The 24,083-nt window shown below is 35.9% G+C and overlaps 3 protein-coding genes and 1 long non-coding RNA gene across 5 annotated transcripts in view; 1 reads left to right on the top strand and 3 right to left on the bottom strand.

Moving 5' to 3' along the window:
- Positions 1 to 840: 840 nt before the first annotated feature.
- On the bottom strand, positions 841 to 4,519 carry LOC107684647 (trypsin-like). Its single transcript, XM_016480954.1, has 6 exons — positions 4,465 to 4,519; positions 3,456 to 3,476; positions 3,199 to 3,370; positions 2,656 to 2,924; positions 2,414 to 2,553; positions 841 to 1,125 (listed from the first exon to the last, which is right to left on the bottom strand). Exons 1-6 carry the CDS (start codon positions 4,517 to 4,519, stop codon positions 841 to 843), a joined length of 942 nt encoding a protein of 313 aa, XP_016336440.1.
- Positions 4,520 to 5,702: 1,183 nt separating this feature from the next.
- LOC107684636 (uncharacterized) lies at positions 5,703 to 16,971 on the top strand. Its single transcript, XR_001633877.1, has 3 exons — positions 5,703 to 5,713; positions 8,054 to 8,056; positions 16,905 to 16,971. It is a non-coding gene; the product is annotated as an uncharacterized LOC107684636 (long non-coding RNA).
- tcap (titin-cap (telethonin)) lies at positions 11,616 to 12,913 on the bottom strand. The gene is made up of 2 exons (XM_016480935.1): positions 12,580 to 12,913; positions 11,616 to 12,007 (listed from the first exon to the last, which is right to left on the bottom strand). The coding sequence occupies exons 1-2, from the start codon at positions 12,726 to 12,728 to the stop codon at positions 11,617 to 11,619; spliced, it is 540 nt and encodes a 179-aa protein (XP_016336421.1). The 5' UTR covers positions 12,729 to 12,913; the 3' UTR covers position 11,616.
- A 371-nt stretch (positions 16,972 to 17,342) lies between the features above and the next one.
- The window catches only part of LOC107684634 (synaptogyrin-1-like), a 13,946-nt gene continuing 7,205 nt past the window's right edge, over positions 17,343 to 24,083 (bottom strand). Inside the window, exons 2-4 of one of the 2 annotated variants that reach the window (XM_016480933.1) lie at positions 21,213 to 21,450; positions 20,644 to 20,789; positions 17,343 to 18,112 (exon numbers count right to left, since the gene is read on the bottom strand). In XM_016480933.1, the coding sequence (XP_016336419.1) occupies positions 17,921 to 18,112; positions 20,644 to 20,789; positions 21,213 to 21,450 (576 nt within the window). In that variant the 3' untranslated portion in view covers positions 17,343 to 17,920. Of the gene's footprint in view, positions 18,113 to 19,325; positions 19,806 to 20,643; positions 20,790 to 21,212; positions 21,451 to 24,083 lie in introns of those variants that run through there. The other variant, XM_016480934.1, reaches the window with a different exon arrangement.

The raw sequence follows: 24,083 nt of genomic DNA, 5'->3' as shown, positions 1-24,083 counted from the left end.
GTGTATATGTACGTGTGTGTGTGTGTGTGTGTGTGTGTGTGTGTGTGTGTGTGTGTGTGTCTGTGTGTGTGTATAAAACCTTGCTACATGTACTGCGTTAGGCTAACCGAGACTAGTCATAGCACGTGCTTTTTATTGCTCTTTTGTTGGTTTTGATTGCTTCTATTGTCCTCATTTGTAAGTCGCTTTGGATAAATTACTAAATGTAAATGTAACAGTCACACACACACACACACACACACACACACACACACACACACACACGTTGGTTTTTATGTTTTACTGGGACTCTGTGTGTGTGTGTCAAAAGTTTCGAATATTTAAGATCTTTTTAAATGTTTTGAATGTTTGGAGAACTGTTTTGGTGTATCTTCTAAACCTTTTTTTTTTTTAACTTTTTGTATGCATCAAATAATCTTGAACATTTTTTTTATCACAGTTTACACAAAAATATTGAGACAGTATGAAGAGAGAGACAACATTGTAACTGATTAAAGATAATTACATTTTTAACAACATCACATCGCAGAGCTTCAGACCCTATATACACTGAATCTGCATATTGATTATCAGACATATAAACATACAAATAATTGTTATAAAAAAATCAATATCGGCTGATCAAACATCCTAAATCTCACAAGGTGCAAGCATGCTGTACTTCATTAGTCTATGCGTTTTTAATGTCATTAACATCAGCTTTTCAAGATTTTTTTAAAACAGAAAGAATAAATGGCAAAAATAACAATATAACTACTCTTTTCACCTATTTATGAGAGCGAGTACAGTACAACTGTTTTCTTCATCAAAGAACCCTGAGAAATACTGTTTAAACAGTCTTTAGGTAGAGCGATAGAGGGAGAAGGTGAAAGGAATGACGGAGAATGTGAGAGAAATGGAAAATAAAAAAAGGTTGAATGAACTTCTGAATCCATAGTTGTTGAATTCGACAAATCTAGGTGGGTTGCTGGCTATGTTAGTGATGATCCAGTCCTGGTACTGAGAGACTCTAGCGTACACACCGGGATATCTGGGGTCATCACATTTGGCCCAAGCAAAACTCACAATGCCAGACTGAATCCACAGGGAGCCGTTCCTACTGACCATTGGACCTCCAGAGTCGCCCTGTATTGACAAACATTTAGCATTTATATCTCTGACAATACACAGCAAGCAACTGTAACAGACATAAGTATGCTAGTGTAGCGCAAAGGTTACAGTTATGCTGGCTGTGTATCCACCGAAGCGTTTTTTTTTTTTTTTTTTTTTTTCCTGAGGCAGTGTATTTTTCAATTGTTTGTCAGTGTAAGAGCACTGAGGTTTTTTCTGTTGTCACTGAGAGAAAAATTTTCGTTCTCAAAAGGAAATCCAAAACATTTTGATCGTCCACTGGTGGCTGACTGCAGTATAGGTCCCTACCTTTTTTATTTTATGTATGCATTTATTCATTTAATTTATTTATTTGTTAATTTTACACATGACTACTGTGATGTAAGTGTCTTAATCAGCACAGTATATGCACGGATTATTAGTGAATTCCTTATACACAGGAAGTGTGTACTCTGGAGGGAGCCTTTGCTACTGCAAATACAGTAAATATACATTTTACATTTTTACTCGCCCTCAGGCCATCCAAGATGTAGGTGACTTTTTTCCCACTCAGTACAACAGCAAAGAAGATTTTTTTAAGCTGAATTCTTGGTGATTCATAAAATGCATCTCCACAGCTACCATTACTTTGAAAGTCAAAAAAGCATATGCAGTACAGGCAACACAAAATTAATACCTATGGCTCCTTATGAGGTCTTATGAAGTTAATTGATTGGTCTGTGCAAGAAACTGAACATTACTAACAACATTATTATCACAGACGAATCAATCATCATTAAGCCTTACTGTAAATATATCATCATTAGCCAAGGGTATTAATTAGGTCATGCCTGTATATGCTCTTTGTCTCTGAAAGTGATGTAGTGATGTAGCCATGGACCACCTACAAATCTTTTTTACTCTATCTGCCATGTGCCTTGTGCTGCTTTATATATATTTTTTTTACATTTTTTAAATTTGACATTATTTGTATAGTTGTATTTTATATTTAATCTGTATCTATCTGTATTTATGTTCTACTGTTAGTGTTATCTGTATGCACCAAGGGTCTGAGAGTAACGCAATTTCAATTCTCTGTGTGTATGTGCTGTACATGTGGAAGAATTGACAATAAAGCAGACTTGACTTGACTTGACTTGATGAGGTGTAGTAAAAGCAGTTGTAGTGTATTAGTTCATGATCAGTGGAGTAAAGACTGAGCTTAATTAAGCAACTGGCAGTGTAAAGTTTGCGGATGACCAAAAACTGGTGAGTAGTGTCTTGCAAATTGCTTTGGATTAAAAATTAATAATTTTTGTCTTACGTGACATGGACCTTTGCCCCCCACTTTTATCAATCCAGCACAAATCATGTTGTTTGTGACGAGCCCTCCATAAGCATTATAACAGTCACTGTTGCTCACAACTGGTACCTGCACCTCTTGCAGTATGTCAGGAAACGAACCTGTGACACAGATCAGAGGACACATTAATGGCTTTTAAAAACATTGTTGAGGTTAACAGTATTGTTTGTATTCAGTTACATGGCAGAGAAATCTTCACTCACCTCCAGACTGTAGCTTGCCCCATCCAGTGACCCAGGTCTCTGTACCTGCAGCAAATTTACTACCAGCAGCTGCCAGACAGACTGGCCTAATGTAATCAGTGAACGTCACTGAGGAGGAGAGCTGGAGCAGTGCTATGTCATTGTCATGTTTAGGATTGTTATAGGTAGGATGAATGATAATTCGACTCGCTGTCCTGTTTGTCTCATGAGGGTTTAAGCCAGATCGTCTCAGGTGCCCGAAGTACATCATAATATCAGATGTACCAAATCTGTAAAGAGAAAGTTTGCTTTAATCCCACTATTATTATCTACTGTTGTATCTTAAAGGGGTCATATGATGCGATTTCAAGTTGTCCTTTCTCTTTGGAGTGTTACAAGCTGATTGTGCATAGATAAGATCCCTGAAGTTGCAAAGACTAAAGTCTCAAAAAAAAGAGATATTCAGCATGTCAACATATTCTGTTACACCAAATACACAAAATAATGATCTTTAAAAAAAGCATCATATGACCCCTTTAAGCCTTATTTAAGGTTTCAACATACCCCTGCAAGCAGTGAGCTGCCGATAAAACCCAGTCTTTATTGATCAGACTCCCGCCACAATAACACAGATTCCCATTACAGGTGATATGAAGGCTGACTTGCCAAGGCCAAGCCCCTGCCGTTGCAGCCTCCCCTCCAACAATCTTGGTGTTGAGGGGGGCTTGACCACACTCTGATGAGAGGAAAGACAATGTGACAATTCCTTGTAAAACTGACTCACCGTCATAGAAGAAAGTTCTGTGTCGAGCAAGACTTACCATCTAACTGGCCGAGGGAACCTGTGGGTAGACAAATACAAAGTTAAGTAGACAATCATTTTGGACGGAGCTGATAAAGTGATGTATGGAAACATGCTTGCTCATATTTACCAGTCAGTTTTTGACATATTGAAGTTTCGGAGTATAATTGACTCAAATGTTTTAAATATGAAATCTGTTTGTGAATCATGCCATTGCTTTGGAACCACGAACTCCATTTTATTTCAATTAATAATAATTATTAATACAATCATATTTCACAGATTTCATCATTTGAAATAATGGCAATATTGCTGTTTAGAGCTGCTGTCTCCATAATTTCCATATTTTTCCATAATTGATTATGGTATACAAATATAATATAAATATGCCATAAAAATGACTTGACTTATTTTTAGACGTACAGCAATTTAGCAATCAACCTATGAAAAATAATCTAGCTATAAACTGTTTATAGCTAGTTGTAATTTTAAATATATTTATTATTGAAATATCACACATTTTACATTATTATAATATACAGTATACTTACAATAGTAAAACATAATATAATAAACAATCAAACGTTTGGAAACTATCTTTATCACTATTTATGATTTATATGGAGACCAAAAAAAAAGTCCCGTTCATAATTCAGTTCTGTACACTCTAAACATTCTCTCAACCCATTCTGAGCTGCATTCCGAGAGACTTTTTAAACAGTACTGAAGGAATTCACATGTATTAAACTCATCCATTAAAATATATACATACATTTTGCATGTGTAAGGAAATTAATAAAAATGCACAATTTAGATTTATCTACAAAACCAATTCCAAGCGTTTAACCATAACTCTTTCTTTAGATCCAAAGAAACAATCATGAGAAACAAATTCAGTCAAGTGTGTTGTGTATGTTCACAAAGGTTTTTAGGAATTCAATTGCTTGTCAGTTAGTAAACAATCAAAAGAAACACTATTAAACTTACATCTAATTTTGTAATGTTACAGATTTTTAGAAAGATTTTACCTGCTATGTTGAGAAGTATGGTTCCGGCAACAATCAAAGCTGTGTTAAACTTCATGCTTATCTTCTGGTCTGTGATCTGACTGCTGTTTCCTCAACTGCCAGGTTTCTAATGAGATGTAAAGCAAGTACCACCACATTTATCAACAGTTGTTTGGCCCCACCTTCTATTAAATTTATCTTTGATTTTTTCTTTTCTTTTTCAGAAACACCAATTCTGAGATTATTCATAGACGTCTGTTGCGGATGTGGTTGGGACTTGTCTCCAACACTTTATGAAAACTATTTGAAAAAGCTTGCAGAAAGCATGTAGAACACAGAAAAAAAGAACATCTCCAATCCATCATTCTTCATAATTTAATCCATACATGTATTATAAAATACATACACTCATTTACTGGTGTGATTGAAGTGATGAAGTCCACACCAGGTCTAACATTCACAGACATATATTTCATTTAATCTGCAATCCATCTCTGTATGGATGGTGGATTAAACATATAACACATGAAAATTATGAACACGCTGATGTTTGTGTTAACCTGAGATCTGTAAAAAGTGCTTTCTGAGACCTAATATGAATCAAATTCAGAAATCAATGTTTTTTTTGTCTCTGTTCATGTTTTTTTTTAATTCAACACTATTAAATAACTGAAATAAAACAAACAAACAAAAACTTGCACCCACTGTAAGTATCTTACATTTCAAAAATAAATATCAAAAATGTAAATATCTTGCTTAATGCTTGAAGTAGTGAAATTGTTTTGAGCAAATTTAGCAAATTTCCATAACCGCTGACCGTTAATAATAATAATAATAATAATAAGAAGAAGAAGACGAAGAAGAAGAAGAAGAAGAAGAAGAAGAAGAAGAAGAAGAAGAAGAAAAAGAAAAATAGCTGAACAAATTAATCGTTTTTAAAGATATTTGTGTTAACAGGTTTCTGGTCACACAACAGGTAAAACCAGAGCACTTTCTGCAACAACAGCAGCTACCAGTAAGTCACATTATATCGGAACTATACTCTCTCTATGTGTATAATCGGCTCACACTGAAAACACACACACACACACACACACACACACACACACACACACACACACACGTTTGCTTTGCTTTGCTTTTTCTCATTTTCCTTTTCTCACTCGTACTTGTTTATTTATTTAATCTGGTTCTGATATGTTAAGCCTTCCATGTCAGTTTTTTGTTGAATCGAATGGACTTTGTGCCACGTTGTTGTGAAAAAAAGTGAGTAATGCATATTAATGTAAGTTTTGTCATATATTGTCCCAGAAATTGTAAAAAAATTGGAAAGGAAAACAAAGGGAAAGATATTATTTTTTATATTATATTGATGTGATTTGTCACATTTATATCTGCAAATACAAACATGATTATTATTGTAGTATTGTCACAGTAATGTAAGGGTGAATTGAACTGAAGTTATTCTTCCCGTAAAAATGGGCGCGGCCATTTGTAAATTCTATGGGTTTTGCTTCCAGGCTCATTTGCTTCCAGCTGTTTTTAGCTGTAGGCTACAAAACAGCTCGTTTTGCTGCTTGATATCGCAAATTGGTGTGTCTTACCATATTGTTTTAATGTATTCACTTAATTATGAACACACTGATTTGTAGTGCAAACAGTTTTACCATTTACTGCACGTTGTAACCTAATTTTTCCTCGTTATTTTCCTATAGCGACTAATGAACCGGAAGTATCGCCCCATAGGCTACTTCCACGTTGAAGAATAAGTTGGATATATTTGTAAAAATGCTTTTATGCTAAGAGATGTTTTTCACATTAATAAGAGATACTGATGTGTAATAATAAAGATGCTGACATGTGAAGACGGAGAAGCTGCTAACCTGTGTCACGTCTCTATTTCTCCTGATTTTAATCTGTCCTCACAATTTAGGACTTGCAACATGTTGTAACTATCACTTTGTTTATTTACATGATACAATCATCATGAAACAACCTGTCTTTGGCAAGCGCTGATGCTGTAACATGTTTCCTACACAAACAGCTGTGGTTAGGTGATCATCATCAATAGAGCTGAGAAATATTAACATTATTGTAACATAATATTTACATAATATTGTAAAATAATGTCATGCAGTACCTAGGACTCTTCAACTTTTTTTTTATAATTAGAGAAAGAAATTCACAGCTTATTAAATGTCTATAAATGTTAGATTTTGTTTAAATTGCAAAAAAAAAAAAAAAAAAAGAAGTTAGAAGCAACTGTTGCCAAAAACGTAAATATCATAAATATCAAAAATGTATATCCAAGATTTAAATATCTTGCTTAATGCTTGAAGTAATTCAATTGTTTAAGATTCACATGTAATCACTTAATTGTGATATTGTGATAAAGTAAACGTGATAAAATGATATCTTCCTTTAAATGTCATGAGTTCAATAGCCAATATATTCAGACATATATACCAAACCCGATGCTATGCACTGACACTGCATTGCCCTGCTTATGAGACAGTTGGTGCTTCACCTTGACAGAGAAAAGACCTGCATGTACTTTCACAATTCTAAACTTGCCAGACCTGTATGTTTTCATAATTCTGGACTAGGCACCATTGTTAAATGTGAGTGCAGTGAAAGCTATTCATATTTAAAATAGCAGAACAATCAGTCATTTTTCAACAGATTCTTGTGTTAACAGGTTTCTGGGTCTGGGGGTGTGTAGATTAGTGATGTCCGGTTCGCGAACGAATCGTTCGATTTAACCGGTTCTTCTTAGTGATCCGGTTGAACCAGTTCACCAAATCGGCTGAATCGTTTGAAACGGTTCGCATCTCCAGTTAGCACTAATCCACAAATTACTTAAATGATTCACTTTTTTTAAACGTGGCTGACACTCCCTCTGAGTCGAAATAAACCAATATCCCGGAGTAATTCATTTACTCAAACAGTACACTGACTGAACTGCAGTGAAGAGAGAACTGAAGATGAACACGAGCAGAGCAGCATGCCTGCAGCGAGCCGGACAACGAACGTACACGCCCACTGCTGGAGCGGTTCTCGTTCTCGAGTCAAGAACCGGTTGCATCGGTTTTCGGATCACCGGTACACTGAACCGAGAACCGTTTCTTTCGGACACGTCCGATTTGAGAACCGGTGAGCTGATGATGATACTGCGCATGCGTGTAATTTTTCAAGAGGACGAAAAGCATGTTATCCAAGTATTTTGTTAAACATCAGAAAGTGTGATAATATAAATAGCCTATATTTTATTTTATAAAAAAAAAAAAAGATGAATGCATCTAATCTGCGTACTTTGTTCATTTGAAGATTCTGTTAGGCCAAAGGGGTTTGTCAGGGATATTGGACCATAATTAAGACTGTTTAATAGGAATAACTGTGCATGACCTGATCGTTCATAAAAAAAAAAAAGAAATAAGGGATAGAAGCAAAAATATATGGTGGAATGCACTGGGATGCTGGGGAATGGAATAAGTGGGTCTAGGTTATGTATTTAAATACTTTCTCACACATATTACGCAATGTGATTACAGTTTAGATGTTGCTGTGGAAAAACATGCCGGTGCACAGGAATACCTACTCTTACCACAAGAGGGTGTGTGTGTGCGCGTGTTTCTCTCAAATGCACAAGGGGTTTTAAATTTTCAGTCACGTATTAGGACTTGTGTGTATGTTAGAAGAACGTGTGTGTTTTGTAATGTAGTCTTTGCCCTTTACTTGCAGAAATTGTGCACTGTCATCACTTAGACTTGTGCGCTGTGTATACAGACACACACTCTTAATGTAGACGTGCTTAGCAGTGGTGTGGATTACAGGCTGTGTGTGTCTGTAAAGCCTGTTGCAGTGATGACTGATGTATCTCTGTCAGATCTGCCCTCTTATGCAATATAATTCTCCACACCACACCAATTAAACACATGCAGTTTTCCATTTGGAGTTATAAGCACGTGGAACATTTATTTAAAGGAACAGAAGTCACGCTGTTTATAGTGTCTCACAATTCGAAGGGAAAGGAAAATCTGTTTTAGATAGACTTGCTCTTTGGATTTTTAAAATGCACTATGCAGAAAACATCACAACAACACTCATTCTCTAAATAAACGTGTATCTGTGTGTGTTGCCATGCAATGACTCATAACACATATCTGTTATGCGGGTTATCTGAGAGCTCAAGCACATCAATGATGCTGGCACATAAAGGTGAAGATTCGTCATAAGCTTCCAGGAGACAGACGGGGGTCCAAATAAAATCAGCTGACAACCCACCCCACCAAAACTGCACGGACACACATGCTCTTCAAGCTGCTGGTGTTTAAACAAGATGAACAGTCATGTTCCAATCACTCCTAATCATAATATACAGACTTATATAGCTAGCCAAACTACAACCAATTTGAATAATTTCATTTATATCACATCTTAAAAGGTGTTCATGGATGGAGTATAAGGCCCCAGCTTCTTCTTTTTTTCTTCTGGCATGCATCAAAAAAGTCTTTTCACTTTACATTGCACATCAAATTAGAATTTTCATTTCTTATAATTTCTTTTTATCTAAAAAAAATACATCTGAAATACTAACAATTTATACAATATCATACAATATAATCATTAATTATGTAACATGGGATGTCCAACAATCAGAAATAAACTCCAAAGCTGAGTTTCCAAAGCTGATTGAGTGTGGCGACATTTGCAGCAGCTGAAAAATCCAACAGCAGAAAGAACGAGAACAAGCAGGATTAAAGGATCAGTGGAGGGGTGCAGAAGCCCCCCGTCACCACCAGCGCCAGCACCTCTCCTCCCTCTCGTCCTGTTAGAGTCTCGTCCTTTGGCTCTGTTTATTTAGCTATAAATATCTAGTAGCCGTCAGTGTGACACCAGCACATACTGAGAAAAATTACCATGATTACGACTAGAATAAAAGGATATATTTTAATTAGTGCGAGATCAGTAAGAGAAATAAAGTGAGAGATAGCATACAAGACAGTGTGTCCTCCTGACTATGACATTTTTGGCACAAGGTCACAGAACGCCGAAGCAGACAGCATGTACCAGAGTCACAGCACAGCTTCACTCTTCTGTCCTTTTTGAAGCACTCTGTTCTACTGACGAACGCTTCTGATGTGATTTCTTACTTGTTTGTCATCCATCAAAAATCTCAGCTCCTATATTATTTATTTCAGAATTCAATTACTCTGTTCTTTCTCAAGCAAAAAAATACCTTTTAATTAACACACTGTAAAAATGGCCAGGATTTGTTGCAATAAAAATATAGTAAAATGAGTGCAGGTAATTTTCCCTTATAATATACTATTGTAAAAAAACAAAAAACAACCAGACTGCTAATGCTGGAACAGTCATAAACTGAGCTGAAGTCTTTTAAGCATTGCTATAAAGAACAAACTAATGAGAGTTGCACAGATGCCAAAGCACTGTCTGTTCTGACCATTGCCCGACTGCCTCTTCACATTCCATTCCTCCCCTCTTTTCATTTCCTATTCCAGAACTGATCATCATATTACAGAACATATGCACAGTCCTTGTTTGTATGCTTTTAATGATCTATGTGTAAAACAATGTAATATAAATGGACAAAAATATTCTTGTAATCAGGGGCATATGTGAAAAGCTCTCTAGAAGGCTGATTTATACTATGAGGGTCAGGTCGGATTTGGCAGGAAATTCCTTTTCATCTCATTCATCCTATCGTGTTTACTTTATGTCCGTAAACAGAGATCTGGATAGCCTACTACGATGACATATTATGTTACTTGTTCAGACGACATATTTTTCAGATATTTGTCTTTGAGTGACTTTCTCGTTACTAGTGGGTCTTGGTCAAATTGGATTTAATATGGTGTTCGTGTAGGCCTAAATACCTCAAACCAGGGGTGTCCAAACTGGAGGGCCGGTGTCCCGCAGAGTTTAGCTCCAACCCCAATTAAACACACCTGAACCAGCTAATCAAGCTCTTACTAGGCATACTAGGAACTTCCCGGCAGGTGTGTTGAGGCAAGTTGGAGCTAAACTCTGCAGGACACCGGCCCTCCAGGACCGAGTTTGGGCACCACTGCCTCAAACCATCAGATTCATCCGCGCCGAACAGCGGGGTGCGGGTGCGATAAGCGCAAACCCCGTAGCCGATTTCATTGGTCAAATTAATACTTAATGGAATCAGTTCAGAGTTCAAAAAATATTCATGGATGGATCCGATCATGAAAAACAGTAGCATATCCATTAAGATATGATTAAGGTTACAGGTTATAGTAGCCTATTTGTTTTAGCGTTGTGTAGGCAATCAGAAGAACTCGTTTGCGCAAAATGATCAGGCCGTCTCCACAAGTAACATGCAGTTTTATGTTTCGGCCACAGATGGCAACAGAAGCTCCGTAGTGAACCTTTAAAGAAGAAAGTAGTGCCATGCTAATACATTGATGGTAGCTGTGGCAGGAATGATCTCCTTTCCTGATTAACAATGCCATTCTATTCTATTTCAGGAAAAATAGCACCTGTTTCTCACAGAGTCTTTCTTTCTTTCTTTCTTTCTTTCTTTCTTTCTTTCTTCTCATTAATAGTAATATAAAAGCAAAAACAAAATTGATTTTATACTAATAAACCTTTATTGAAGTGATTAAGGTAAATAGCAAATATCAACTATCAATGAATTCAACAAAAAATACCAACTGTCAATGAATAGTGCTTCTTATTTGTTAAATAATCAAGTTTTAACAAAATTAAAAGTTTTTCTCTTTTACATTTTTTTTTGTTTTTTTTTGCATAACTAACCTTGACAGCATGTTAAAAACATCCACATGAGCTCAAAATTGAACCTGTGCACATTCAGTTAATGGCAACCGAACAAAAAGTGCTGTGTTTTTAACATAATCAATACAAAACAAGCAATTACTATTTACAACTCAAATTTACTATACAAAGCATAATTCTTGTCATCAAGTTCATTATCAGGATCATCAGCTTTCTTTTTGCCATCATGAACATCATTTCATCATTTGAAGTTTCACTCTCTGCATATGCTGTTTGACTATCCCTAAAAACCAGTTTCTACTTGCTTACCCCCTCTGTCTCATCCTGCCTTTTGTATCATTATTTAATAACGTCCATACAGTCTTTGACTCATATTTGTCTTTCTGCTCTTCAGCCCCTCTGGGCCTCCTGAGACATGGATCGGCCCAGGGCTCTGGGTGCTTTAGCAAACTCCATTCGCATGGGCTTGACGGGCGGCAGGTCCCTGGTGATCTGTTCCACTGGTCTCTTGTCTGGACAGGCTCCGTCGGGAACCCTGGCGGGAGGCAGATCTTGCAGGGTGTGTGGAGCTCCACGGCCCAGGCGGACACCCAGTTCAGCAGGCTTAAAGATGGGCAGGGGCAGGCTGTTCCTGTTGGGTAAGAGCTGGTGCTCCCTTACACCTGTGTCCACAGTGCCCACTCTGACAACACCCGATGGGCAGGCCTGATTGAGAGGACGTGCCTGCCAGTAACGGGACAGGGACTCCCGGCGAGAGTCGTCTGACATCAGCATCGATTGGCTGGAGAGGGAGAAAAATGGAGAATTATGAATGAAAGTTTTGACATTAATTGTGTGTTTAACCTTATTTTATGCAAGATACAATGCAAAACCTCAATATTATTATAATAATAAATATTAATTATAATAAAGTATTTTTTAATTAAAAACATCTACAGATGCTTAAATCCAGATAAACTGAACTGCATAAGATACAAAGATATTAAGATTTGTTTTTAGAGAATATATGTCACTGGCAAATGTTTAAAACATAAACTTGTGAAGTTTATGTTTTAAACAAGAAAAAGATATTTCCCAGTGTAATTCAATATGTTATCTGAAAATAAGTCTTGTTATTTATTTACTTTTTGCAATTTTGCTGCTCAGGTAAATTTACTATTTAAAATCCTGACAAAAAATATTAATTAAGCAATGTTTTTTAATATTATTTTTATTAAAAAATAAATCATAATTAAATCTGTTTTAAAAGATTTAGAATGCTTTAATAGAGATCCTTGACATTCAGTAAATTCTAAATAAATAAATAGCTTCCATCTAGTTGTATATACTGTATGTGAATGTCTATGCACTCACCGATCCTCAGGTTGAGTCTTCATATTGATGCTGCGCCAGTTAGCGGTGTAACTCTCTTTCATATTTGGATTTTCCTCCCTCACACTGCAGCTGAGCTCGGCTCCAACCACACATCCACCTTTTTTCTCCAGGACTGTGCACATCTGCATCTTCAACTTGTTTGTGAGCGGCTTAAAAATGTAAATGTCAGTCAAAGATCTGAACTCTTTTACAATACTGTTTTAAAGATTTGTAATTTTCTTTGATTTTTTCTCTTTTCTTTTTCTTGAGTTTGAGGGAGGACTCGTCTGTCTGTCTCCTGCTCTGTCTGGTCATCTGTCTGCCGGAGCGTGTGTCAGACTTTTATAGAGCTCTGCTGCTATTTCTGGCTGATGGAATCACTCCGTACTTTGTCTACAATGACACCTGACACTCACACACCCACATATCAAAACATTCACAGACACACTGTAGCACAGCACTGGAACACGCATATAAGACCTAAGAAATCCCCAGCAACTCAAATTTCCATGACACATTCCAAACATATCTATCTATCTATCTATCTATCTAAATGTTTCTTTAGTTATTATCTGAATGGATTCTGTTGCTGATGCTGAAATGCTTGATCACACTGTATCAGCATGACATTTGTTCCTCCATGAGCCTATTAACAGACATCAAAAGGCTTTCAATGGAAAGTAAACAGTGTTCGGATCTGTAACCAGACAGGAGATTATAAACATGTGACAGCAATTGTTCTGTACTAATCTTCTTCTGCAAATATAATCCCTTAAAATTGTTTTTTTTTAAATATCACATAAAAGAAAAAAAAAAAACTCTACTATATGCTGCTGTATTTATTTATTTATGTATGCAGATTAAACATATGTTGTTGCAAAGTTGTAGGAAACTACCAAATGATCAATAACTTAAAATGTTTCAATACGTAACTTTTTTTTCTCTTCTCAAACAACCACTATAAAATATAGTTAATATGGAAAAGCATTAGTCATAGCATGTGTTCAGTGACAGACCAAGTGAGCGCTGGTGCTGTTTTCACTCATCAGATGAATATAGTGCTGTGTGGACAGAGGTTATGGACAGTCATATTCTCATGTTACACATACATTCTGTCCCGTCTGTCATTGACTGCTCTCTCAGTGACGCACTAGGCGATTACAGGAACTGATCTCACCCTTGTGCCGTCCCTCTCCTGCAATGTGGCCACTCAGCATACTATAGTATGGAAATGTAGCACCATGTAGAGCTACACAAGCATGAGAACCAGGAAATGTCACATCACTCCAGTAATGAAGCTGGTTCTGTAGATTATGACATGCGCACTAAATTTGTTTCCTGTCATGCATGTTCATACACTATCCACAAAAAGCATTTGGATGCTTAAGCAAAACTTAAATATAAATGAATTTAATTGCATTACAAATGAGCAAAGTAACATTTATTTTAAAGCATAATCCTTTTTATGTATGGTTCAATAAATAAATAAATAAGAAATTCGAATTTTTATATGGTAGTATACAGCAGTAATTAGAAATTTTTATAAGGTTGTATAGGCCTATAGGTAAACCAAAATGTCCATGCTGCATATGGTGCCCCTGAAAAGTAGTGTAAATACTTTTCAGACACACTACATACTAACTTATAAAAATGTTCACAGAATCAACATTTTAATTCATAAATTGCAATAATTTGTGTATGGGTCAAAGACATTAAGATGTCTGCATCAAAAGAAATGAACAAAAGTGATTTTATGTCCATAGAAAGCACATTACATATAAGTAAAGTGCCTATCCTTTAAGGTTTCAAATAACTTTTTGGAGAATAAAATGTCAAAATTTGGTTGAAATAATGTTACATTGTCATTCAGTGTAACACAATATTTATGTAAAAATTCAAACAACATGCTTATTCTGACATGTACATATTAAAATATGTATAAAAAATAAGGGAGAATATTAAATTTGATTGTGTTTTAAATGAGTAAAAAATTCTTACTGACAAATGGGCAAAACCTAGGATAGTGGCACATTTTAAAAATGTAAAATTACAACTAATTAATATTTGGGGTGAAAGTAATTAGTCTTTTAATATGTCATAAATTGATTTTTGTTGTAAATATGCCTGACAAGATTGTTACACTGAATGACATTTTAATGGGTCTCTTCTGTAAATCAGGGGAACATGTATATTTATTTTTTGCTCAGAAAAACAAAAACAAAATTGCAATTAAATTAAACATTAAATTTTTTTTTTTTTTGGAAAAACAACAATTTAAAGCAGTATTATACTTATTATTTTTATGCTTAAACCCTTTTTTTATAATTCTAATTTTATTTTATTTTTTCTTTGTATTTGTTCATGAACATCCTAAAAAATCATATAGTTTGCGTATTAATAAAAAAAATATTATAATGTATACTATTAATAGACAAATATATATAAAGAAATTCAAAAGATTTTTTTTGTACAAACCCAGTTATGAACAGAAACAAGAATAAGAAACTATGTCCATCAGTCAATTTCTTTTATTTTCAGCTATATCAGACGTCTTACCAGACAAGCAACATACAAGACAGGACAAAATACACTGAGCCATTTTAACCTAGTGATTTAGTTAATGGACAGTCACCACATCAAAAGAATTTACAATATTTTTTTTATCCCAGCTCCATAACTGCACATATACATTATATAAGAACACATCTGATACATCACCTATATAATATATTGATTGTATTTTAGCTTTCCTTTTTTAGGAGTTTCAACAAGAAATAAAATAAGAGAAAAAAGTTTCCCGATTCAGAAAACAATGTCACTTCCTAAACAGAGAAAGGATAAATGTTATTCTACAACACCTTTAAATGCAAAATACACAATTGATATTATTATTATTTTTGAGTTATTTTGGTAATAAATTTATAAAGATATTTTGTGTACTTGATTATATTACATCTTTGTCATTAAATAAAAATATGCTGGTTTTATATATTCAGGTACATAATTATGAATAATTGTTTTATTTTTATTTTAAACAATTTAAAATAAAAAATAATTTGTCTGTAATGCACAACGCTGCTGCTCTAGTGCAAGAGATTTTACAGTAACTATGATCAAAAACAAAAAAAAAATGTAAATGATAAAAAAAGATTGCAAGAGAACAATACTAGGGGTGCTACAAAGGAACTAATTAGCATACATAATTATGAAAAATATTTCCACAAGTGACAGACCATTATAATGACATGACCATTTGCCCTAAAGATTTGACACATTAGCATTGAAATGAAGTCTATTAGTCTGTTCTTCCTAGCATAATCGTGAGGTATTGGCTGGGTTTGTCTTCTGTAGTCATTAGCACTAATTTGTCATATTTAGACAATGTGCTAATTTTTCATGCTCAGGGGCTCTGCCTCATTTTTGTTCACATTAGAGTGAAGCATAAAGAATTAGTATGCAGCCGAGTGTTAGCCTGGCCATTTCCCTTTTGAAAAACGTGTTTCAAAGTCTAGTGAATTTTTGTGTTGCACCACATTGTTTACATTCATGATTAAAAGATAGCCTATTAATAACAACCTCAAAGGTCATTATGTCTAGTCTAGATACAAATGTAAACGTTTACCATGATGAAAACGACATGCACAGCGGCCCTAAATCATACATGGACTCTTAAGTCACACTTTAAAATGCATGAACTGACTCCGAGGTGGTTGTAGTTTATGTAGCCCAATTTCACACAGGTGTTCATCATATTAAAGGTGTGGTCCGCGCGATCAGGAGTTTGGCGCAAGGGCGAAATATCCCTCCCTCCCCCCCTAGATTTCGCATCGAGTTCGTCACGAGAATTTGTCCGTTCATTAACAGAAAATGTGTTGGTTTGAACGTGGTTTCTGTGTGGGCTGTGCTTCGTATATTGCTAAACTATCGCCAATAGACAATGGAGCTTTTTGCCCGCGAAATGTTGTTTATTTGGCGATGACTTAGCTACAATAGGTCCATAGTTTTAGAATTTATAAACCAACAAATTACTTTGTGTGAAATGCTTTGCTTGAAAAGTGTGCTTGTGATGTCTTTCTTTAAAATAAATGACATTGGTTTGATATTTTGTGCAATGACAGACATATATGCTATTTAAATGTTGCTTAAGAGACCAAATACTGTTTGGGACCACTGTGCGTATGAAATGTCGCCTTTCTGTAAAGAAACATACCTTAAATAATGCACCCATAGCCGCACAACTTAAAAAAAACAACGTGCAGTTCAGCAGCTCTCAAAAATGTACCTTAATTGTTTCTCAATATTTTTCACTCTCTGTATTACATTAGTCTATACCAGGGGTGGCGAACTCCGGTCCTGGCGAGCCGCAGCCATGCAGAGTTCAGCTCCCACCCTAATTAAAACTGACCTGCCTGTAGCTTCCTAGTAACCCTTCAGACCTTGATTAGCTTGTTCAGGTGTGTTTGATTAGGGTTGAAGCAAAACTCTGCAGGGCTGCGGCTCTCCAGGACCGACGTTCGCCACCCCTGGTCTATACCATTCAGTTTCTCTCTTGGTACAATGCAGAGACTGATGTAATCCCGAACATGACATTGTTAAAAATGATCTTTTAAGATCGTTGGATATTGACAAAATGGCAGCAGAGAGCTATCAATGCAGTATCTGTTCTAGTGACAGGCAGGGCCGCATTAAGACCTCACTGGGCCCCGGGGCTATGACTTACTGCAGGGCCCCTAGCCCAATGGTTAATGCGGCCCTGGTGACAGGTTAAGGGTTAACGATATATTCCATTGAAGCGCCTACACTTTACCAACAAAAAGACACTGTGGTCTTTAGAAATATTTAGTTTGGTCAGGTTTTCTCACTATTACTGTATGGCCAATATTAAGCTAGTTAGTTCCTATGACTGTTTTAGAGACAAAGTTCCATTAGTTTAGTTTAGATTTCTTTTCACAAATCTGGATAAAGTGTACTAAACCAGGATGTACACACATCTGTAGATCAATCAATCTGATCAAACCCATAAGCCCAAAACCCAAGGCAAAAAAACAAAACAAAAAAACACTTTCTAGAGATCCTGTGCCAGTCTCTAAACTGCAAAATATCATATTTTAATATAGACTTAATGAAACGCTCATTAATCATGTACTGCCACCAAAAGTTAATTCCACAAGGGGTTCTTTTAGCACCAAACCCCTGAATTCCTGTCAGCCTGCTTTGGTCCCTATATTCTACCCCAAAATAAGTTCCTGTTTGTCCTTTTCACCTCAAATATTTAGTTTCCCCCATGTAACCCAGTCAGCCTGGCTTGTTAAGGCTGTTTTGTACATCCTTATACTCGACCTTAGTATTCTTGGTTCTGGTATCCACCAGAGCCGTCATAATTAGCCTCCATGTCAGCGCTGTATCCAGCGTACTCCGTGCCTGCAGCAGGCACTCCTGCGGGATCCTGGCTGGGATCAGTATAGTCCTGAGAGAAGAGAGATGAGCTCGCACCTAACTTGTACCTCTGGAATGCGAAAAAAGCTTGACCAGCCTTTAGGAAAATGAAGATGCCAAGAGGAGAGGTTTAGAGGGTGGGATCAGGGGGAATTTCAATAAGAATTATAGGATTATGGCAACAGGAGAGGAGGAGGAGGAATTTTCAGTTTTGATGGTGAATAGTGAATGAAATGGTATTAGTTAGGGAAACAGGTAAGAATTAAATGAAAGGAATTAACAAGAATGACAGGATGGACCAGAGAGAGAGAGAGAGAGAGAGAGAGAGAAAAAGAGAAAAGCATTAGTTTGATTAAAACATAAGATTTAGATGGTTAGTCAGCTTTAAGCTAAACTGAGTCGTGAATATTTAGCTATAACCTTTTAAACCAAACTCTTTAAACATACACTTAGAAAACCTAAATCCAAAACAAAACATAAAACCAGAACTTGAGACAAACTTAAGACAATTTAATCAAACAAATCTGCCAGTATACATTATAAGATCAATCACATAGGATAAATATACATTAAAGATTTTAAGCAACAACAACAGCTCAACTGTAAACAAACTGTATTAAAATAAGATCATGAAATGCCATGATAACAACAGAGGTGAATGAGCATGTAATGTCGTCAAAGTATCAGGCCACAAATCCTGAAGAGTAGACAATCTTGCATAATGTTACAAAACAATTCTGTAAAGAGCTCAGCTGAACATTTTAATGTGCAACTGGTGCCCCCTATTCAATTAAAAGTGTCACTGCAATAAAAAAAAAAACAATCACCAAGAAAGCATTGATTTTCTAGCACACAAACTACAATTCAAAAGTTTGGGGTTGGTAAGCTCTGTTAATGTTTTTGAAGGAAGTCATTGACATCCTGTGGTAACTAGGATTGACACAAGCTTCAGTCTGGATCCAGAACACCTGAGAAGAGATGATGCCAACCCCTCAGAGGACCTCAGATGATGCCAACCCTGAAACAACATACAGAACTACCACATTTTGCTATAAGTTTGATTGCATTATATAATAATTGCTGTTAATAGTGTTCATCGTCTGTTTGATTACGTCTTTAATAGATTTTTCCGTACATTTCTGCCATATGTACATTAACTGACAGTCACCACTGATAAGCTACCACTAAATATTGTAGAAACGTAATTTTCTGTAAAGTTGCTTTGCAATGATTTGTATCGTAAATTGTAATTTACAAATAAACTTGAATTGAATTGAATTGAATTCCATGTTTGGTTAATTCAATGCATCCTTGCTGAATAAAAGTATTAATTTCTTTCAAAAAATCTTACTGACCCCAAACCTTTGAAACGTACTGTACCTTTAACCCCAGTCTTTACTTGCATGATAAATGCTGGAATAGACCTAAAGGTGAAAATTAGATCATCTCACTGTAGATCCTATTGTAATAATTTCATAATTCCAGGCAGATATGTATCATATGTTATTTAAAACTCTTCCCAGTTTGTACAAGAAAGTTCAGGGCTTGATATGGCACTGTAACAAAAAACAAACCACATATCAAAAAACATCACATCTTCATTGGTCTCCATGACTGTTGGATTTTTTGAGGGGTGCTTCTGTAGTTGATGTCTATGGCATAGTAAACAAGTATGTGTAAGGTAAATGTTAAACAAATGGAGATGGCGTATGAGGGGTGAACAGTTTGTTGTATTCCTCTTCAAATGAGACTTTCTTTAGGCGCTCCAGGGCCAAGAATGTAAGAACACCCTAAAAAAAAACATCAGCCAGAGCCAACGATCAACAGAAAGAATGATGGGAAAGACATTTCAACAACACTGGGTTAATCTTATCGATGCAGCTGGGTGGGTTCTGTAAGAGAAGTGCTTTAATGAATTAGAGATTAGAAAGAAATCTGCAAACAGCGAAGCAAAGATTACTGGGGTAAATAAGTGAATTCTCTGGAAAAGAAGCTAGAGAGCAAAGTACAGAAAGAAGATTCATTCATTAGAATGAAGCCATGTGGATCAGAAGCACAGGTCATGCACAGTGGTTGATGTTCACAGGTCATTCATTAAGAAGAAAGCATGACATGCATGCAATCTAATAAAATGCAATTATTAGATGAAAAAACTTCAAAGAAAATTTGAAATATTACCTTGGCAACTAACTAAAAAAATGTTAAGTACTAAAATGACTAAAATTGAAATAAAAAAATTTATTAACGTGATGTATTAGAAGTACAATATGTTTAAAAAAATAAACATGACTAAAGCACATACAATTATTGGAAGTCAAACTAGAATTAAATGAAAACTGAAAATATAAAGAAGCTAATTCAAAATATTAATAAAAACTATAAAACTAAAGAAGTGATACAAATATTACTGGTTCATCACCAATGTAATCTGGTCTAATAAAAGGCCTTGGGAAGAGAAAGGGGCCCAGCCATCATCTATATAATAAAATGAAAATTCTGACCGAGAAGAAAATGTAGACATTGAATCTCGCAAATGAACTATGATTCAGATCAATTAGATTTTGTAGGAAACATTCACTTTAAATGAAAAATGACAGAAGAATAAGATATAATTAAGTCAGTACAGACCCAAGTAAATATGGAGAAGAAGGCGAAGGTGATGGCTGCTCTGGCTGCGTCTCCACCCTCTTTGAGGGGGTTATCTTCTGGTTTAGCCACCTGCCACTGATTGGCCAGGAAACAGAATCCCACAAACCACACGAAAGACCAGAAGGCTGGGAGAAAAATGGGAAGGTGCAGATTCCATATCAATAAAGCATTACAATAAATGCCTTTGGTTGGAAACAAATAAACTGAAAATAGAGCAATAGCATATTTCTGATCTGATAAAATGGTCAATTCATATTTACAGGGCCTAGATGGCGCTATTGCACCACAAATTCAGCACAGCACTGCAGTAAATCTAGCTGAAGGTACATTTTACCAATAGAGGGAAGTTAATGCTGCAGTAGCGGAAGTTCAGATCTAGACTCTAGGGGTGCTTTTGAGCCAAGAACACCTTAAAATCAAGTGTATATGGGAAACATTACCTTCATAGAGACACTTTTAGTATGGTGAAAAGAGTGTCAATAGTGTGGCTGGAGGCTTGCAGTTAATCAGTGATAGAAAAATACTGACATGTAATATCAACAGTTTACCTGAAACACCAATATCAGCCAACACAGCCTTCTTGCGGTCTTTAACGCTGCTTATCTGAGGAAAGTAGACATCCAGTGCCATAAAAGCGGCACAGCAGAGGAAGGCCAGGGATCCCATACCCACGGCATAGTTACAGGCATTCTGGTTGCGGTTAAAGATGCAATACTCCTCCACCTCGTCTGGACGGTTCACATAGCCCTCGTTAGCAATGCATCCAAAGATCACAATGGAAAAGATCTGAGGAGGGGAATAAAAAGAAGAAGAACATGAAGGAAGAAGAATTTGTTTGAAGGTGATATGGACTTATCACACTTCATTTAATTTAGTCTTAGGTAGTCAGGTTTTGGGGTTTCTCCCTGTACATTTATTAACACACATGCTTTTACAAGACACTTTTATCCAAAGCAACTTAGAAATGATAAACATATCAAACAATTCATCATAATAAGAGCCAACAGTATTCATAGTATACAATACCATGTGTAAGCTAGATTAGTACGAGGTGGAGAAGAGGTGAAATGCAAGGTACCAGGTTAATACAAGTGCTTTTGAGGAAGATCTATAATCACTGGATTTGGAAAAGGTTCAGTTTAGTAGCATCAAATCTTTGAAAGACAGCCAGTGTTTTGTCCGAGGCACTTTAGCCAGTCAACTAGATATCTACAAAGATAACTTTATTTTTTTTGCCTTGTTTTCTAAGTTGAAATACTGAAGTATCAGTAATTTAATCATAATTTAATTCAAAAAAACTTTTGGGCCACATTTTTTTACACTGTTTAACTTTAGCTTTGCAATGTCTGGATTTTGTCTGCAAACATTTGCTGAACAACAGTAAATGTGAACACATCTTTAGTCCAGGGTTAAAAAAAACACTAAGCATCGTGTCAAAAGCCCTACAGAGCCAATTAAAGTTGATAAAATAGTATTTATGTCCACTGTAGTGCTGATTTAAGCTCTCCAAGTAAACAAACAAGCATTTTCTGCCACCAAATTAAATTGTTTCTTTGGACTGCAAGTTCTTGCTAAAAATTTTGTGTGCAGACATCATCTATCACCACAGAAGGCATTAAACATGTGTCTGTTTTTAATCTCACTTTCTTGCTTGTTTTTACTGGGTTTGTTTTCTACAGGGAAGCTAGGGTAGATTTGACACTTCCATAATAATAAGTGCCTTTTTGGATTCAGATGAGCCCATGTTCTCTTTTTGGCTCCAGAGGAATAGACAATCTTCAAGAGGATGGAGGCAATTTTTGGCAAAGGCCAGGGTTTTAACAGCTGGCCTGTGCATCTGTACAATATATCTGAATGTGTGAGAGTGAGAAAGAGACACTTCATTACTCCACTCATGCAATTAAGTTAAAATGCTCTTGGCTACCAGCAAACTGTCCCATAGTTATTCCCTAATTGTCAGCTACAAACCCATGATTTAATCCAGGGAATCAGCTTTATTTTAAAACTAATGTTAAGGGGTTTGGCATTAAATCAAATAAACACGGAATCTCTAAGATACAGGTTCAGTGGCTCATTCAAACCTTTATCTTAATCTTATCAAGCACATATAAACAAGATATCATCACGGCCGACTTACGGATAAATTAAGGTAAAAGCAAGCCCTATAGTATAATATAGGACTTTAATCTCTGTTTATCACATTTAAATCCATTCCATGGGATTTACTTCCAAATCCTCAGCACTTAACAGTGTTTCCTGCACTGCATTTTAGATGCAGCTAAAACTAACTGAATTGTGAACGTAGGCCTGTATTGACTGTCATGCAGTTAAAGAACTATGTACCTCAAACTAATGGCAAGAAATGGCTATTGAGTTGTTTTTGCAGGATGAACTCAAAAAGAACATTATGCAAACGATACAGTCTGATTCACGAACTAATGACACTATGAGCTGGTGTCTTTTTATAGTTCATCAAAATCATAAAGTACACCCAATGTAGTCCAGTTCATGAACAACTGACTCTTTTGAACCACTTCTTTTTAGTGAATCAAAAATATATGACCAGTGTAGTCTGACTCACAAATAAATGACTCTTATGAACCGCTTCTTTACAGTGATTCAAAAACATATACAGCACGACCAGTGTAGACCGATTCATGAAAAAACGATTCTTATGAGCCCAGTTATTTTTTAGTGAATCAAAAACATACAGCGTGGCCAATGTAGTCTGATTTACCAAAGAACAACAATTAATCAACATCTGACTTCAACATATCTTAATTTCTTTTTCTTTTCCAGTTTTTTATTTTGCCCACCCATATGAATGCAAATAACACTGTAAATGCAAACATGATTGCAAGGTTAAGAGATGATAAAGCAGTATCATTGCTTACTGATTGTCCATAAAAAAAGGTGTTGCCAAAGGCAAGCAAGTTTTTTGTAATACATATTTCTCTCTCGAGTGTGATTTCAAGTATGTGGTCAAGTGTTTTGCCCGCTTTGTCTGGATCACAAGGCCCCATGGCCATGAGTGCATGAAAGCAAGCATTGTAGGAGACAGCACGCGGGATCTGGATCTTGTGATCATCAGGAGCAGAGCTTTACATGCTCCGTTTCAACCTGATTGTAGTGTTTTAGGCACATGTGTCTGAAACAAGCGATATGTATGTTTAACGCTTTTTTGTTTATGTTTAACAGTGGAAATTTGTACAACTTGAATTTCTTGGTAAAAAATGTACAAAACAGTTCCTTGTCCCAGTTGTCTCCTTGTTTATATTTTTCTGGTCCTAGTTGTCTCCTTGTTTATATATGACAATGAAGTCTTTTTTTCTATATTTAACATATACAGTGGTGGCCAAAATGATCAGAACACTAATATTTTCACCAGCTAAAAATGGTTTTAAGTCAGTTATTTCTAT

The sequence above is a fragment of the Sinocyclocheilus anshuiensis genome, unplaced genomic scaffold (assembly GCF_001515605.1).
Source record: "Sinocyclocheilus anshuiensis isolate Anshui unplaced genomic scaffold, SAMN03320099.WGS_v1.1 scaffold573, whole genome shotgun sequence".
Lineage (NCBI taxonomy): Eukaryota > Metazoa > Chordata > Actinopteri > Cypriniformes > Cyprinidae > Sinocyclocheilus > Sinocyclocheilus anshuiensis.
Note: the sequence above shows the minus strand (reverse complement) of the source record. Positions and strands in the feature narration are given on the sequence as shown.

Excerpts from the sequence above, each read along its gene's own strand:
- LOC107684647 (XM_016480954.1), bottom strand. The coding sequence starts at position 4,519 with ATGAAGTTTAACACAGCTTTGATTGTTGCCGGAACCATACTTCTCAAC. Across the intron at positions 3,477-4,464 it reads CATACTTCTCAACATAGCAG|GTTCCCTCGGCCAGTTAGAT; the intron begins GTAAAATCTTTC and ends GTCTACCCACAG. Across the intron at positions 2,554-2,655 it reads GGGCAAGCTACAGTCTGGAG|GTTCGTTTCCTGACATACTG; the intron begins GTGAGTGAAGAT and ends TCTGTGTCACAG.
- tcap (XM_016480935.1), bottom strand. The coding sequence starts at position 12,728 with ATGCAGATGTGCACAGTCCTGGAGAAAAAAGGTGGATGTGTGGTTGGA. Across the intron at positions 12,008-12,579 it reads AAGACTCAACCTGAGGATCG|CCAATCGATGCTGATGTCAG; the intron begins GTGAGTGCATAG and ends CTCCCTCTCCAG.